We start from the raw sequence: 17,848 nt of genomic DNA, 5'->3' as shown, positions 1-17,848 counted from the left end.
CCATTTTATTTTATTTATTTATTTAATTGGCTATTTTTTATTTTTTTTAATGATTTATCTTTGAATCGTGTACAAAAAATGTATTGCCTTTTAAAGATTTCTGTGGAGAGAAACATTGAGTATAAACACATTTTTTCCTATACTTGTGAAAAATAAATAAAAGCGTATCGTAATTTCTTAATAGATATTTGAATATGCTCCTCTCCAGTTCTTGCTCATCAACGCCTTCCTTTAAAAACGTGACACGCATAGGTTGTGTGACAGGTCACGTGATGGTAGAGGAGCAACGGGACCAGCCGGAAGGAGGGGTGAGCCGATGTTTAACCCGATTGAACGACTAGTCTATCTAGCTAGCATTCCTCCTTGCCCCGACGCTTAGTTAGAAACAGGGAGAGAGAGATTTAAAAACGAGGATCGCAAATTAGAATTCAGAGACGGATTGGATTTGAATGATCAAGGCAACTCGGCTATTAACAACCGGACAGAAGGACTCGAAAAATGGCCACATATACACCGCTGAACCCGAAAGAACTGGCGAGGCGTGTTTGAACGCGACGGAATCTTTTTGTTTCGGTGTGATTAGCAAACCAAACGAGTTTTGGGAATAACCGAGGCCCTATATCCTCGGTGGATTCTTTCTTCTTTTTTTTTGATGAGGAGCGCAAGATTGATGACCGCAACCTTTAACAAGGCCAGAATAGCGACATCCCCTTTAAATTAAGATTAGACTGGTGCATTTATATGTAATAATATGTAAAACCGTGGTAGTCGTAAATATTGTAACGTAGTCTTGTTTGTTTGTGCAGCGACAGAAAATGGTGAGATGACTTCTCAGAATTAAAAAGATTTCATTAAGCTTACGAAGTCAGTGGAGTGAAATGTTTTTAGCTGAACGTAAACTGATAATAGTTATGATCCGTCCCTGATAAACCAAAGGAATGAAGCCAGGACATATCTTTGGGCCTGGATACGTTTTGATCGGTCTGTGTGTATGATCGGAAGGCTCGCCACAGAAGCCAACATTCCAGTGGATTCTTAAAAACCCTGGCCTTTGTTTTGTGCTTATGAACTGAAGTCGGTTAAACCGTAAACTATGCAGTAAATCGCCTTCTAACGAAGTATTGTTGGACCTTTTTACCAAGTAAGTCTTTATTAGGCCCACGTAGCTAAGAAGAAAGAGTATTTGGTGAGAAAAGTCTAGGCCTTGTGTACAGATATGCGAGTGTTGCCTGTGGAAGCTTTATAGCTGACGACGTTACACATCAAACAAATAGGCTGTAATTATGTCGCTATTGTGAGGATCAAAGTCCGTCGCAACGTGGTGCAATGTTTATTGAAGGGCTAAGGACACTTGTCACATGTATCTGATTTGCAATCCTTGTATTTTTGTTTCATCCTTGTGCCAAAAAGCTGTCACGAGCGTAATCGTATTAATTGTAAACGTACCCAAAATAGTCGGGTGTATTATTGGAAGAGGATAAAATCACAATTAATGTGCCCTTTGGAACATCGGCGTTGTATCAACCTTGGACAAGCTTCATCGATTTACAGATGGCTTTATTCAGGGTGAAGGTATAGGAATAATTTCGGCAACGCAATCTTTTACTTTATGTTCATTTCTGGACCCTCAATCGATTGAGGAACAAACAAACATAAGCGGACGAGGAAGTCAAGGCTAGCTTGTCAAGCTAAAGTAAAGGGCTACGCAGAAGGGGAGAGGAAAAGGTGAGCGTTCGTCTTTCATCAGCTGTATAGAAATAAATTCGGCTCGGCGGTGATGTAACCGTCCAAACGACCCTAATTTGGACCGATTTAATGTCTGAACCGTGTTGCTTGGTAGATCTCTGTGCCTTTATTGCTATCATACCGTAGCTGGAAATACGAACAATTTAGCTGCGAGAACTAGGCCTAGGCTGTACTACGCACAAAGTGAACCATTGGTCAGCCGTTACAGTAGCCGGTTATTGCCTAACCGTGTGATTTCAGAGAAACGAAGGCCTTGCTAACCCTTTACGGTAATTTGCATAACGTCAGCCCGGACCGTGTGTCGTAATCACCGGGGTGTTTTCGTCGTTTCCCTGAGGCCTTTCCTGGTGGCTGTGGAATCTGCCTAGGTTTACCTGCTCTGCACAAACAGGATGTGCACTGTTGCCTGGATTTAAAGCAATAGTTGAGAGCTGAGGACATTCATTCACCAGTCGGTTGGACTAAACTGGTTTAAAGTGCTAGTGATAATAATAACACTTTATTGCTGAGTTTGTTGCACAATAGACATATCACTAAAGGACTAGTAACATACTAACATACTGGACTTTCTGTATACAGAATCATAGGTCTTCCCTCAGTCCTCAAGACATTTGATCTATAGTCAGGGGCTTAGTTCATGGCTAGACATCCATAGTCAATCCATAGGATTGTTATTCTTTTTCATGTGAGAAGGTCTTCGTCGCGTGTCTGTCCGCCGCTCCCAAAATGGCCTCCAACATGGCGACCTCCGACCTGTCCGAGACGTGGAGGAACTGTTTCGAAGAGGAGCTGATCTGCCCCATCTGTCTGCACGTCTTCTCCGAGCCCATCCAGCTGCCCTGCAAGCACAACTTCTGCCGGGGCTGCATCTCCGAGGCCTGGGCTAAAGACTCCTCCCTGGTCCGCTGCCCCGAGTGCAACCACGCCTACAGCCAGAAGCCCGCTCTGGAGAAGAACCACAAGCTGTCCAACATCGTGGACAAGTTCAACGCGTTGTCTGTAGAGAAGGCCGCCTCGCCGGTGCTGCAGTGTATTCTGTGCCGCCGTGGCCCGCCGCTCCCGGCTGTCAAGGTTTGCCTGCGCTGTAGCGCCCCCTGTTGCCAGAGCCACGTCCAGACACACCTGCAGCAGCCCTGCTCCGCCCTGGGACACCTGCTGGTGGAGGCTGAGGCGGTCAAGGCCTGGACGTGTCCTCAGCACGACGAGTACAGACTGTACCACTGTGAGGCAGAACAGACAGCCGTGTGTCAGTACTGCTGCTTCACACGATGCCATCCCAGTCACGGACACGGAGTCACCGACGTGGAGCTACGCCGCAACGATATACGGGTAAGACTAAAATCTGTCTTTTACACACACTCCTTTGATTTAAGAACAAAGCGCCTCAAATTGGGTATGTGTGTGTGTGTGTGTGTGTGTCGGAGTGTCAGTCTTCGAGTGTATGCATTTTTCAATTGTGATCCAATCCAACCCCCATTCTCATCTGTTGAGAGTGACAAACAATGTGTTGGAGGGGTGGAACAATGAGGGGTTTAAGCCAGCCTTATCTCCCCAGCACAGGTGCATCCTCGCCTGGGACCACCAGCCGGGAGAATGGGGGGGAGGAATGAATTGAGATTCTTCACTCTGTTCTGTGGTAGAAGAGAAGGAATGGTTGTTTATGGTTTCCTTTTTGTTTTCTTGTGATTCTCTTATTTCCTGGGTTCTAGAAAGGAAGGCTGTGGTTGGTTTAAAAATGACCAACTATCCCCAGGTTGGGGATATGAGGGGCTAGTCAGTCATACAGGCTTTTCTCCTGACTCATATTGGTGACTACTTCTGGCTTCTTACTCTGTTTTATGGCTCTGTTAATACTCAGCGTGCATTAGCTTGTTTGTAGCCTATTCTCTCTGTGTGTGTGTGTGGGGTTTGGGGGGGGGGGGGGGAGAGAGATCAACCACATTGGAAGGGTTAGGAAGGTTCTTGTATAATGAACTACAGTGTGAATTCCTGTCCTCTGATTTTTCCCTGTGGCTGACTACCATCTCCATTTGTAATGAGTGACTCTGGGAGCCTGAAGTTAATGTACTGTGACAGTGTTACTGCTTAAGTGCATCTTGTGGTGGTGGCAGAGGGGGTAGAGATGCTCCCATGACCTCTCCACCATGGTCCCCAGCTCCACCCCACCTCCCCAGGGCATGATTGTCCTACCTCCCCATATCACTCTTCTCCACTGGGGGTCCTGGTGGAAAATGTTAGATGTGCCATTTCTACCCATCAGTCACCCCCCCAGTACCCCTTAAAGGTATTGAATATCCCCCATCCAGAGAGGTACTGCCCCAGGCTTCTGCTCTGAGCCTGAATCTATCAGCATTCAGGTCACAGACCACTACTACTGTGGGCATGCAGGAAGATACTATGAGAGCAGTGTCCTGCCATACTTGTAATATTTGCCCCCAGGAAGTGTAATTGTGGCGTGGCACTCTGGTTTGGCCAAAACACCAGCCCAGAATAATTAGTGTTTTGACAACAGTACCATGAGTGGGCCTAGTGCATGTGGTGTTCTGAGAAAGGAGGAGAGAAGAGTATCTCTCTCGCTCATTCCTCATTCACCAGAAATAGCGATTGGTTGCCATGACAGCTCCCTCCCTCAGATAAACTGTTTGTTAGATGGAGACTAAATTGGCTGCCTCAGCCAACTAGAGGCCTGATGGCGTTTCTCTTCTCATGTGATTTTATTTTATTTGTTCAGCTATGTATGAGGAGTTATCGAACCCAACTACGAATGACGTTACCGTTTCTCTCTCTCTCTCTCTGTCTCTCTGTCTCTCTGTCTCTCTGTCTCTCTGTCTCTCTGTCTCTCTGTCTCTCTGTCTCTCTCTCAGCAAAATCTATTGCGGCAGCAGGAGAGGGTGGAGGAGAGAGTTCAGGACATCGATGAGCAGCTCTGTAAACTCGACTCTGACAAGTGTGTGGTGGAGGTATGTCTGACACTCTTTCTCCCACACCCCAGCCAGTGAGCACAGACTGCACACACCCATGCATGTGTACCAGCGGTGTGTGTGTGTATGTAACGGTGTGTTCCCTCCTACAGGATAGAGTGTGTGAGCTAAAAGAGGAGGTGCGTGTGCAGTACCAGCGGATGCAGCACTTCTTGGAAGAAGACCTGTCCCGAACACTGGAGGTTCTAGAGCGGGCGCGTTCTAGGTTCTGCCAGGAGAACGCGGGCCAGGTCCTAGCTCTGGGAGAACAGAGACACGAGGCCCAGAAGCTGCTCAGCTCGGTCCACACGGCCTTCGGCAAGGCTGAGGAGCTGGGCTTCATGAAGAATACTAAACCTGTCAAGATCCTCATGGAGAGGTGAGAGATACAAAAAGGCACTTACAGACATGGCTTATTGCACACATTACAACTGTAGTCATGTTACAATTGTCCTTCTACACATTACTATTTTATTTATTTAGAACAGAATTCCAAACTCCTTACATATCTTTTTGACAGGATCAGACATGTAGCAGGGAGACAGAGCAGAAATGCGCGGGGATCGAACCGGAACTATAGTTTTAATGGAGAGCTAATATACCAGGCTTGTTACATACATATTTGTGTGTTGCAGGTCTCAAGCGTGCGTGGGAAGTACGCTCCCTCCCTACAAGGTGGGCAGTCTCAACTCTAAGCTGTTCCTGTCAGAACTCTCCAAGAGAGAGAAGAGCCTACGGAAAACACTGGAAGGTAGGATCAAGAGAATCATCTTTACAGAATCTTCACTCCTGTATCTGCTTGTTTGTGTTGGTAGATCAAGGGAATTCATATTTGGCTTTGTAAGTCTGATCCCCCTCTCTCTCCCTCCCCCCTCCAGCCCCCCTAGCCCCTCCCTCCTCGTTCCTCCAGTCCGTCCAGGCGTATCCCAGCGGCCTTGGCTCCGGGGCAGAGAAACGCAAACACTCCTCTGCGTTCCCAGAAAGCAACGGAAGTGCCGGGAAAACATCTGCTTCCGGGTTCAAGGACTCCTCATCCAAGCAGCCCTACCTAGGCCCAAACTCTGCCCCCGGGGAGGGCCAATCCTCCAATCAGCAGCCTCTGGTTCCCTGTGGCCCCTCCCACATGAACGAAAATGGCGGAACAGGAAGTGGAAGTGGCTCTCTAACAAATCACCATTCAGGGTCTGTGTTCAGTCCCTCCCACTTCCCCCCTGCTGGCGGTAGCTCCTCCCATACTTCTCAACAGGCAGTGCTCCCCCAGTATGGCGGGCGTAAGATCCTGGTGTGTACCATGGATAACTGCTACTGCTCTGGGGTACCCTCTGTGTCGGGCCACCGCGGCCACCCTCCCTACCCACGTTCAGGCTCCTTTCCCTGGGTAAGCACCCAGGACTACCCCCCTCCCCCTGGCCTGGCCTCTGGAGCTCCGGCCATGCAAGGGCTGGCTGTCAGAGACTGGATAGATGCACAGCAGACTCACAGACACACAGACTTCTATGGCCTGTATGGGCAGCCCTCCACCAAGCACTATGTCACCAGTTAACACACATACATACATTTATCTATACACACACATACTTCTACAGGCAAACAGCTCTCTACTAAGCACTACGCTACTAGTTAAATAAACACGTCTACACATGTAGACATACATGCATACATACATGCATACATACATACATACATACATACAGGTACACACAGACGTTCACTTCTACATATTATACGGACAGTCCTCTGCTAAGCACCATGTTACGACTCGTATAGATGCACTTACAAGCACTCTCGGGGGCAGGGTTGACATGCATTCGTTGTCTCTGTCAGACAGACACAGTGTACTGTATGATGATATACGTGTCTTTGTGCAAAAACTGTTGACGCTGAAGCACTTTGGCTCAACTGAAATGTTTTAGCGACATCTCCTTCCCCGTCGTAGTGAGATCGATAGCCTTATGTTATAATTATTTTCCATGTTTATTGAACATGGTCTGATAACTGTAAAGAGAACAATGGTTTATTACTGTTACAGCTCTGGTTTTGTCTCCTCTCCTTGCTGAGTTCAGGGATGTACTGTGCAGCTTGAACACACTCGCTCTTCCAAGTTCTCTTCTGTGTGTCGGCTGGGACCCCCTCCCATGCACTTTGGGGGATGGGGTGTGTTGGGATTTCTCTCTGTGTTGAAGTTGCTCTGTAGACAGGTCTAGGATTAGCTTACCCTCCCTATAGACACAGGTCCAGGATCAGCTTACCTGTCCCCCAGTCCTTACCTTAAACATCAGTGGGTCAAATGGCAGAAACTGTCCCTAGATCAGGGTTTAGGAGCAACTGTAAACCTACTTCATTATGGACCTTCTTTATTCCCGTTGATCCAAATCCCATCGGAGAGGGGATCTGACCCCCTTCCGTTGTGCTGCCAGGCTTTCCATCGGATTGAATTCTTCCATCTGAGAGAGCTCCTTTTTTAATTTTATTATTATTAATATATGGATCATGACACGAGTGATTCCCATATGGCATATGAGTAATCATACCATATGAGCAGGTATCATGTTTGTCTTGAAGACGATTGGACTCGTAGACAGGATGGTGGCTCGGCGAGCAACTACATGGCCTGGACTGTACTGGACAGACCAAACAAATCAACTCAAGCATCTGGGAGTGTGACGGTGACTATGCGTTAATAATGTACTTCCTGCAGGGTGACGTCACTTCCTTTTAACAAGCACACGCTCTCAGCTTCCTGTTTGCAGCTGTAAGCATGCGGGGAAGAGTTTTATAAAGCACTCTGGAATAAAACATTTAAAAAAACCAAGAAATAAAAAAAGATGAGTGGAAGTAATGGTTGAGGGTTTTTTTTCATGAACTTTTTCTAAGAAACTGGACTGTTTGACTTCAGCATTGGTTAAAAAACATGCTGGAAAGGAACTGTTACAAGAACAGTCGACCAATAGAAGAAGAAAAAAAATCGAACTTTTTTTTTTTTTTTTTGTAAATATTTTGAAATGAAAAATAAAGGACGTCAATTGGAGGGTTCCAAATAAATCAAGGCATTTAATTAAGTTACTTCCTTCCATTTCTTGATCACAACCCAAGTCTCTTCCTCTTTTCTCTTGTCAGACTTTATTTTCAGATCTGTCAAGTAAATAGTTTCTTACTGATACTGAACTACACTTCTACATTTATGTGGATGCTACCATGATGATGATGATGATGGATAATCCTGGCTGAATCGTGAATAATGAGTGAGAAAGTTAGACGCACAAATATCATACCCCCAAGACGTAATAACCTCCCACCATTACAATAACAGGTGGTGAGCATTTTTATGATATTTGTGTGTCTAACTTTCTCAGTCATTAATCACGGTTCATTCAGGGTTATCCATCATGGTAGCATCCACGTTCATGTATAATGTTTAAACATATTCTATTCTTATTTACATTAAGTCACCCCAAAATGACTACATGATTTACCGTTCATTTCTTTTGGGCACTAAACAACCAAAACAAACAGCAAATGCATCCAACAAATGTGTAGAGTCACAAGCTTGATGTAGTCATTGTGTGCTATGAATATGGGACCAAATACTTAACTTTTCACTACTTTAATACACATATGTGAATTTGTCCCAATACTTTTGCTCCCCCAAAATGGGGGTGACTATGTACTAACAGTGATGTAATTTCTAATAGGTTCACCCAATATGCATGAAAATACACTCATTAAAGCTGACAGTCTGCACTTTAACCTCATAGTCATTGTTTGATTTCAAATCCGAGTATAGAATCAAAAGAAGAGAAAATGCTTTACTGTGCCAAAAATTAGAGTGCCCTGTAAACATCATTGCTTGGTATGTGGTGGGTTGAAGAGGAGACTCCCATAAGAATACAACCACCACACCTGGGTGTTCGTCTGAGTGAAACTCCCAGAAGACCCTGTGGTCAGGGATGGTAGACATGCAGTCAAAGTTGTGCTGCTCTTTCTCTGTAGTGATGAGTCGGGGGTGGGAGCCTCTTTCCCTCCATCTCACACACTGGATCAAAGTCATTCAGCTCTGTCTCTGGTGGAGTCAGGGGTGGGGAAGTTGGTAAAACCTTGAGGATAGGTTATAAAGAAAGCTGAGCTCCACTAAACAAACTGGTTGGAGAAGTCATCTTATCTCTGAGGCAAGGTTGGTCTGTGGAGAGCCAGGCGCCTGAATCTGGGTCAGAATCTTGGGTTGGCTGTCCGCTCCCTCACCCATACAGTTGTCTGTTAACCAGAGAAATTACCGAAAGAGAAACTGAGATCCACCCACTTCGCCCACCAACAGAACTACATACTAACATCAGTAGGTTTTTATTGCAGTGGAAACTTCATGGGTAGTGGAGGCACATCCTGAGAAAGAGAGAGAGGAATCTGTCTATCAGGGTGGGTGTGTTTCAGGCTGACTAAGCTGTAGCTTTAAAGCTTTCTGCCACCTAGCACTTTGGACCTCAATCCTCTTCAGCTAGCAGGGATGATCCACTATTAGAGTGTGTGCTTGTGTCAGAGAGTTTTTATTTTTGTATTATTTTTATTAGCCCATCCGCAAGCTAGCTGATTCTCCTTTGGATGATAACAGTAACTTTGTTTTACATTTGAGTTCTTTACAGCTATTTTGTTACATATACATTATTTATACATTTCACATTTATGATATTTCTATACACAGTATTACATGACAGAAAATAGTTTGGTTTACACATTAAATGGTACTCAGAAATATCTGGTATACATGATACAGTACATGTTCTTTTTGGTACTAACTATTACAGATCATGAGCTTTTAGCATAGGGGAGATTTTGTGTATGTGTGAAGAGAGGAGGACATTACTATCTGCTCGTCGTCAACAAGGTTTGGCTTGACTAATACGTTTCTTTAAACCCATATTCCTAGCTAGGCCATGCATGTGCAGGTTCACTAATCTCTCCATCATCAGCGTGTCGATACCTAGCTCTGGTCCAGGGCATTAGTGTGGCTTGCTAACGCTGAGCTCCGTATTAGCAAGCTGCACTTAATGCCCTGGACCAGAGCTAGTTGATGTACGATGGTTTGGACAGTGAGGTGAATTGTAGATCAGATAATCTGCAGCAAAGCACGGAGTTTAGGCCGACCCTGGCCAACAAACAGTATCACATGACTCTGTTAATAAACGAGCCAGCATAGCACCGACAGAGATGATCGCCTCGCTTCGAGTTCTTAGAAAACTATGCACCATTTTTTTTAATGTATTATTTCTTACATTGTTACCTCGGGAAATCTTAAGTCTTATTACATACAGCCGGGAAGAGCTATTGGATATAAGAGCAATGTCAATTTACCAACATTACGACCAGGAATACGACTCCTGAAGTGGATGCTCTGTTCGGACCACCACCCAGGACAATGGAGCTAATTCCAGTAGGCGATCCAAAACAACGACGCAGCAGACGAAGCGGCCACCTGGCCAGGCTCCGCAGACGTGCACACCGCTCCCGAGTATACTACTAGCCAATGTCCAGTCTCTTGACAACAAGGTAGATGAAATTCGACCAAGGGTTGCCTTCCAGAAAGACATCAGAGATTGTAACATTCTCTGTTTCACGGAAACATGGCTCTCGGGATACATTGTCGGAATCGTTTCAGCCACCGGGCTTCTCCATGCATCGCGCCGACAGAGATAAACACCTCTGGGAAAAGGAAGGGCGGGGGTGTATGCTTTGATTAACGACTCATGGTGTAATCATAACAACATACAGGAACTCAAGTCCTTCTGCTCAGCTGATCTAGAATTCCTTACAATCAAGTGCCGGCCATTTTACCTACCAAGAGAATTCTCGTCAGTTATAGTCACAGCTGTGTACATTCCCCCTCAAGCAGACACCAAGACGGCCATCAAGGAACTTCACTGGACTATATGCAAACTGGAAACCATACATCCTGAGGCTGCATTTATTGTAGCTAGGATTTTTAACAAAGCAAATTTGAGAACAAGTCTACCTAAACTCTTCCAGCATATTGATTGCGCTACGCGCATGCGCAATACCCTCGACCACTGCTACTCTAACTTCCGCGATGCATACAAAGCCCTCCTCCGCCCTCCCTTTGGCAAATCCGACCATGACGCCATCTTGCTCCTTCCGTCTTATAGGCAGAAACTCAAACAGGATGTACCAGTGACGAGAATCATTCAACGGTGGTCCGAAGAATCGGAAGCCACGCTTCAAGATTGTTTTGATCACAAGGACTGGAATATGTTCTGGTCAGCCTCAGAGAACAACATCGACCTATACGCTGACTCGGTGAGTGTGTTTATTAAGAAGTGCATTGGAGATGTTGTACCCACTGTGACTATTAAAAGCTACCCTAACCAGAAACCGTGGATGGATGGCGGCATTCTCGCAAAACTGACAGCGCGATCCAGCGCATTTAACCATGGAAAGAGGTCTGGGAATATGTCTGATTATAAACAGTGTAGCTATTCCCTGCGCAAGGCAATCAAACAAGCAAAATGCCAGTACAAGGACAAGGTGGAGTCGCAATTCAATGGCTCAGACACGAGACGTATGTAGCAGGGTCTACAGGAAATCACGGACTACAAAAAGAAATCCAGCTACATCACGGACACCGACGTTACGCTTCCAGACAAACTAAACACCTTCTTTTCCCGCTTTGAGGATAATACAGTGCCACCGTCGCAGCCCGCTAACAAGAACTGCGCCCCTCCACTCTCCTTCTCTGTGGCTGACGTGAGTAAAACGTTTAAACGTGTTAACCCTCGCAAGGCTGCTGGCCCAGATGGCAACCTAGCCATGTCCTCAAAGCATGTGCAGACCAGCTGGCTGGTGTATTTACGGACATATTTAATCGCTCCCTATTCCAGTCTGTTGTCCCCACATGCTTCAAGATGGCTACCATTGTTCCTGTACCCAAGAAGGCAAAAATAACTGAACTAAATGACTACCGCCCTGCAACACTCACTTCTGTCATGAAGTGCTTTGAGAGAATAGGCAAGGATCATATCACCTCCACCTTACCGGCCACCCTAGACCCACCTCAGTTTGCATATCGCCCCAACAGGTCCACAGATGATGCAATTGCCATCACACTGCCCTATCCCATCTGGACAAGAGGAATACCTATGTAAGAATGCTGTTCATTGACTACAGCTCAACATTCAACACCATAGTACCCTCCAAGCTCATCATCAAGCTGGAGACCCTGGGTCTGAACCCTGCCCTGTGCAATTGGGTCCTGGACTTTGACAGGCCGCCCCCAGGTGGTGAAGGTAGGAAACATCTTCGCTGACCCTCAATACTGGGGCCCCACAAGGGTGCGTGCTCAGCCCCCTCCTGTAATCCCTGTTCACCCATGACTGCGTGGCCATGCACGCCTTCAACTCAATCATCAAGTTTGCGGACGACACAACAGTAGTGGGCTTGATTACCAACAACGACGAGATGGCCTACAGGGAGGAGGTGAGGGCCCTCGGAGTGTGGTGTCAGGAAAACAACCGCTCACTCAATGTCAACAAAACAAAGGAGATGATCGTGGACTTCAAGAAACAGCAGAGGGAGCACCCCTCTATCCACATTGAAGGGACAGCAGTGGAGAAGGTGGAAAGTTTGAAGTTCCTCGGCGTACACATCACGGACAAACTGAAATGGTCCACTCACGCAGACAGTGTGGTGAAGAAGGAGCAACAGCGCCTTTTCAACCTCAGGAGGCAGAAGACATTTGGCTTGTCACCCAAAACCCTGACAAACTTTTACAGATGCGCAATTGAGAGCATCTTGTCGGGCTGTATCACAGCCTGGTACGGCAACTGCACCACCCTCAACCACAAGGTTCTCCAGAGGGTGGTACGGTCTGCACAACGCATCACCGGGGGCAAACTACCTGCCTTCCATGACACCTACAGCACTCGATGTCACAGGAAGGCCAAAAAGATCATCAAGGACATCAACCACCCGAGCCACTACCTGTTCACACCTCTACGATCCAGAAGGCGAGGTTAGTACAGGTGCATCAAAGCTGGGATAGGCCATCTGACTGCTAAACAGCAATCACTAATTCAGAGAGGCTGCTGCCTGCATTGAGGCCCAATCACTTGCCACTTTAATAAATGGATCACTAGTCACTTTAAACAATTGCACTCTAAATAATGCCACTTTAATAATGTTTACATATCTTACATTACTCATATCACATGTATATACTGTATGTTATACCATCTATTGCACCATGCCTATGCCGCTCGGCCATCGCTCATCCATATACTTACATGTACATATTCTCATTCACCCCTGTAGATGTGTGTATTAGGTAGTTGTTGTGGAATTGTTAGATTACTTGTTAGATATTACTGCACTGTCGGAACTAGAAACACAAGCATTTTGCTACACTCGCATTAACATCTGCTAACCATGTGTATGTGACAAATAAAATTTGATATGCTAACCCTATTATCTGTAGCGCTCATGGGCAGATAGACTCAGGAAGACATGGGCTTGGTGGGTGAGGTAGGAAGATGTATTAGGTGTATTGAGAGTATGAAATGTTAAGATAAATCAAACCAAAGTGATTTACATTCTTATAATTCATGATCCTTTTCCCCTCCACGTCTCCCCCACCTTCTGTACAACTCCCACTTATGTCCTATCTGTTGGTGGGATATGAAATCTGTTTCCTGTTTCATCTGTAATCATCGCAACTCAGACGTGATTGGTTGAAGAGAAAGAGGCCGGTAGGAAGCGTGCTGGTCTCTCTCTCTCTCTCTCTCTCTCTCTCTCTCTCTCTCTCTCTCTCTCTCTCTCTCTCTCTTGATTAAAGAGGAGAAAAAGGCAGTAATCCTGTCACCTCAAAGATAGGCATCACACTCCCCTCTGTCTGGCTCCTCATGTTGCCCACACACACGACTTTTATGCACAGAAAAACCAACCACAGAACTTAGTCATTCAGATTGTTGAAGATAACAGGCCTTAAAGGCCCAGATTGTCCTGTATTTTATATCTATTTTCACACTATACATTTTTAAATGTATCCTTTATTTAACTAGGGAAGTCAGTTAAGAACAAGTTCTTATTTACAATAACGGCCTACACTAGTCGAACCTGGATGATGCTGAGCTAATTGTGCGTCGCCCTTTGGGAACTCCCAATCACGGCCGGTTGTGATACAGCCTGGATTCAAACCAGGGTGTCTGTAATGACGCCTCAAGCACTGAGATGCAGTGCCTTAGACCGCTGCGCCACTCAGGAGGCTGGAATAATACTGTGAAATAGTGAAAATTATCATGATGCCTTTTTAGTGTAAGCTGTTTGAAAGACTGCCTGAAATGTCAGCCTGTTAGGGTGGGATGGAGTTTTTGCCTGCCTGGTGACATCCCCAGGCAGTAAATTAGTTAATAGACCAATAAGAAATAGAGATCCAAATCTTTCTGCCAATAACAGCTAATTTTTTGTTTTCTGCTGCCCACTCAGAAAATTCCCAGAAAATTCTCACTTGAGAAATTGATCTATGCAAAAGTATGTGGACATCCCTTCAAATTAGTGGATTCGACTATTTCAGCCACACCCATTGCTGACAGGTAAAAAATAAAATTCAGCACACAACATTGGCAGTGAAATGGCCTTACTGAGAGCTCAGTGAATTTCAACATGGCACTGTCATAGGATGCCACCTTTCCAACAACTCTGTTCGTCAAATATATGCCCTGCTAGAGCTGCCCTGATCAACTGTAAGTGCTGTTAATGTGAAGTGGAACCGTCTAGGAGCAACAATGGCTCAGTCGAGAAGTGGTAGGCCACACAAGCTCACTGAACGGGACCGCCAAATGCTGAAGCAAGTAAAAATCATCTGTCCTCAGTTGCAACACTCACTACAGAGTTCCAAACTGCCTCTGGAAGCAATTTCAGCACAATAACTGTTCGTCGGGAGCTTCATGAAATGGGTGTCCATGGCCAAGCAGCCACACATAAGCCTAAGATCACCATGCGCAATACCAAGCGTCGGCTGGAGTGGGGTAAAGCTCGCCGCTATTGGACTCTGGAGCAGTGGAAACGCGTTCTCTGGAGTGGGGAATCACGCTTCACCATCTGGCAGTCAGACAGACGAATCTAGGTTTGGCAGATGCCAGGAGAGCCCTACCTGCCCCAATACATAGTGCTAACTGTAAAGTTTGGTGGAGAAGGCATAATGGTCTGGGGGTGTTTTTCATGGTTCGCGCTAGGCCCCTTAGTTCCAGTGAAGGGAAATCTTAACGATACAGCATACAATTACATTCTAGACTATTCTGTGCTTTCAACTTTGTGGCAACAGTTTGGGGAAGGCCCTTTCCTGTTTCAGCATGACAATGCCCCTGTGCACAAAGCAAGGTCCATAAAGAAACGGTTTGTCAAGATCAGTGTGGAAGAACTTGACTGGCCTGCATAAAGCCCTGACCTCAACCCCACCAAACACTTTTGGGATGAATTGGAACGCCGACTGCGAGCCAGGCCTAATCGTCCAACATCTGTGCCGACCTCACTAATGCTCGTGGCTGAATGGAAGCATGTCCCCACAGCAACGTTCCAACATCTAGTGGAAAGCCTTCCCAGAAGAGTGGAGGCTGTTAAAGCAGCAAAGTGGAGACCAACTCCACATTAATGCCAATGATTTTGGAATGAGACGTTCAACGAGCAGGTGTCCACATAGTTTTGGTCATGTAGTGTACTTAATTGTTACCCATAAATGATTTGATAGAGATAAAAACTGCTGCTCTGTGCCCAAATATGTCTTAAAAAAATGTTTATTTAACTAGGCAAGAACAAATTCTTATCTACAATGACGGCCTACCAAAACACCTCCTGCGGTAAATAAAATAAATAAAATATAGGACAAAACACACATCACGACAAGAGAGGCAACACAACACTACATAAAGAGAGACCTAAGACAACATAGCAAGGCAGCAGCACATGACAACACAGCATGGTAGCAACAACAACAACAACATGGCAGCAGCTCAACATGGTACAAACATTATTGGGCACAGACAACAGCACAAAGGGCAAGAAGGTAAAGACAGCAATACATCAAGCAAAGCAGCCACAACTGCCAGTAAGAGTGTCCATGATTGAGACTTTGAATGAAGAGCTAAAACTGTCCAGTTTGAGTGTTTGATGCAGCTTGTTCCAGTCGCTAGCTGCAGCGAACTGAAAAGACCCAGGGATGTGTGTGCTTTGGGGACATTTAACAGAATGTGTCTGACGGGTGTTGTTTGTATGTGGAGGATGGGGGCTGCAGTAAATATCTCACATAGGGGGGAGTGAGGCCTAAGAGTTTAAAAAAAAAATAAGCATCAACAGTGTGTCTTGCGACGGGTAAACAGTGATGACCAGTTTACAGAGGAGTATACAGTCATGGCCAAAAGTTGAGAATGACAGAAATATTAATTTTCACAAAGTTTGCTGCTTCAGTGTCTAGATATTTTTGTCAGATGTTACTATGGAAAACTGAAGTATAATTACAAGCATTTCATAAGTGTCAAAGGCTTTTATTGACAATTACATGAAGTTGATGCAAAGAGTCAATATTTGCAGTGTTGACCTTTTTTTCAAGTCCTCTGCAATCCGCCCTGGCATGCTGTCAATTAACTTCTGGGCCACATCCTGACTGATGGCAGCCCATTCTCGCATAGAGTTTGTCAGAATTTGTGAGTTTGTGTTTGTCCACCCGCCTCTTGAGGATTGACCACAAATTCTCAATGGGATTAAGGTCTGGGGAGCTTCCTGGCCATGGACCCAAAATATCAATGTTTTGTTCCCCGAGCCACTTAGTTATCACTTTTGCCTTATGACAAGGTGCTCCATCATGCTGGAAAAGGCATCGTTTGTCACCAAACTGTTCATGGATGGTTGGGAGAAGTTGCTCTCGGAGGATGTGTAGTACCATTCTTTATTCATGGCTGTGTTCTTAGGCAAAATTGTGAGTGAGCCCACTCCCTTGGCTGAGAAGCAACCCCAAACATGAATGGTCTCAGGATGCTTTACTGTTGGCATGACACCAGACTGATGGTAGCGCTCACCTTGTCTTCTCCGGACAAGCTTTTTTCCGGATGCCCCAAACAATCGAAAAGGGGTTTCATCAAAGAAAATTACTTTACCCCAGTCCTTAGCAGTCCAATCCCTGTACCTTTTGCAGAATATCAGTCTGTCCCTGATGTTTTTCCTGGAGAGAAGTGGCTTCTTTGCTGCCCTTCTTGACACCAGGCCATCCTCCAAAAGTCTTCGCCTCACTGTGTGTGCAGATGCACTCACACCTGCCTGCTGCCTTTCCTGAGCAAGCTCTGTACTGGTGGTGCCCCGATCCCGCAGCTGAATCAACTTTAGGAGACGGACCTGGCGCTTGCTGGACTTTCTTGGGCGCCCTGAAGCCTTCTTCACAACAATTGAACCGCTCTCCTTGAAGTTCTTGATGATCTAATAAATGGTTGATTTTGGTGCAATCTTACTGGCAGCAATATCCTTGCCTGTGAAGCCCTTTTTGTGCAAAGCAAGGATGACGGAACATGTTTCCTTGCAGTTAACCGTGTTTGACAGCGGAAGAACAATGATTCCAAGCACCACCCTCCTTTTGAAGCTTCCAGTCTGTTATTCGAACTCAATCAGCATGACAGTGATCTCCAGCCTTGTCCTCGTCAACACTCACACCTGTGTTAACGAGAGAATCACTGACATGTCAGCTGGTCCTTTTGTGGCAGGGCTGTTTTTTGGGGATTCAGTTAATTTGCATGGCAAAGAGGGACTTTGCAATTAATTGCAATTCATCTGATCATTCTTCATAACATTCTGGAGTATATGCAAATTGCCATCATACAAACTGAGGCAGCAGACTTTGTGAAAATTAATATTTGTGTCATTCTCAAAACTTTTGGCCACGACTGTAGAGTGCAGTGATGTGTCCTATAAGGAGCATTGGTGGCAAATCTGATGGCCGAATGGTAAAGAACATCTAGCTACTCGAGAGCACCCTTACCTGCCAAACCATAAATTACATCTTTGTTATCGAGCATGGTTAGGATGGTCATCTGAATCAGGGTTAGTTTGGCAGCTGGGGTGAAAGAGGAGCGATTACGATAGAGGAAACCAAGTCTAGATTT

General features: G+C 45.6%; 1 protein-coding gene across 1 annotated transcript; it reads left to right on the top strand.

Annotated features, from left to right (window-relative positions):
- The first annotated feature begins 257 nt into the window (after window positions 1-257).
- LOC115153478 (probable E3 ubiquitin-protein ligase TRIM8) lies at window positions 258-8,453 on the top strand. The gene is made up of 6 exons (XM_029698955.1): window positions 258-308; window positions 2,440-3,075; window positions 4,611-4,706; window positions 4,820-5,085; window positions 5,342-5,457; window positions 5,585-8,453. The coding sequence occupies exons 1-6, from the start codon at window positions 273-275 to the stop codon at window positions 6,247-6,249; spliced, it is 1,815 nt and encodes a 604-aa protein (XP_029554815.1). The 5' UTR covers window positions 258-272; the 3' UTR covers window positions 6,250-8,453.
- Window positions 8,454-17,848: the final 9,395 nt, after the last annotated feature.

This window comes from Salmo trutta, chromosome 18 (assembly GCF_901001165.1).
Source record: "Salmo trutta chromosome 18, fSalTru1.1, whole genome shotgun sequence".
Lineage (NCBI taxonomy): Eukaryota > Metazoa > Chordata > Actinopteri > Salmoniformes > Salmonidae > Salmo > Salmo trutta.
Note: the sequence above shows the minus strand (reverse complement) of the source record. Positions and strands in the feature narration are given on the sequence as shown.

Excerpts from the sequence above, each read along its gene's own strand:
- LOC115153478 (XM_029698955.1), top strand. The coding sequence starts at position 273 with ATGGTAGAGGAGCAACGGGACCAGCCGGAAGGAGGG. Across the intron at positions 309-2,439 it reads GGGACCAGCCGGAAGGAGGG|GTCTTCGTCGCGTGTCTGTC; the intron begins GTGAGCCGATGT and ends TCATGTGAGAAG. Across the intron at positions 5,086-5,341 it reads GTCAAGATCCTCATGGAGAG|GTCTCAAGCGTGCGTGGGAA; the intron begins GTGAGAGATACA and ends TGTGTGTTGCAG.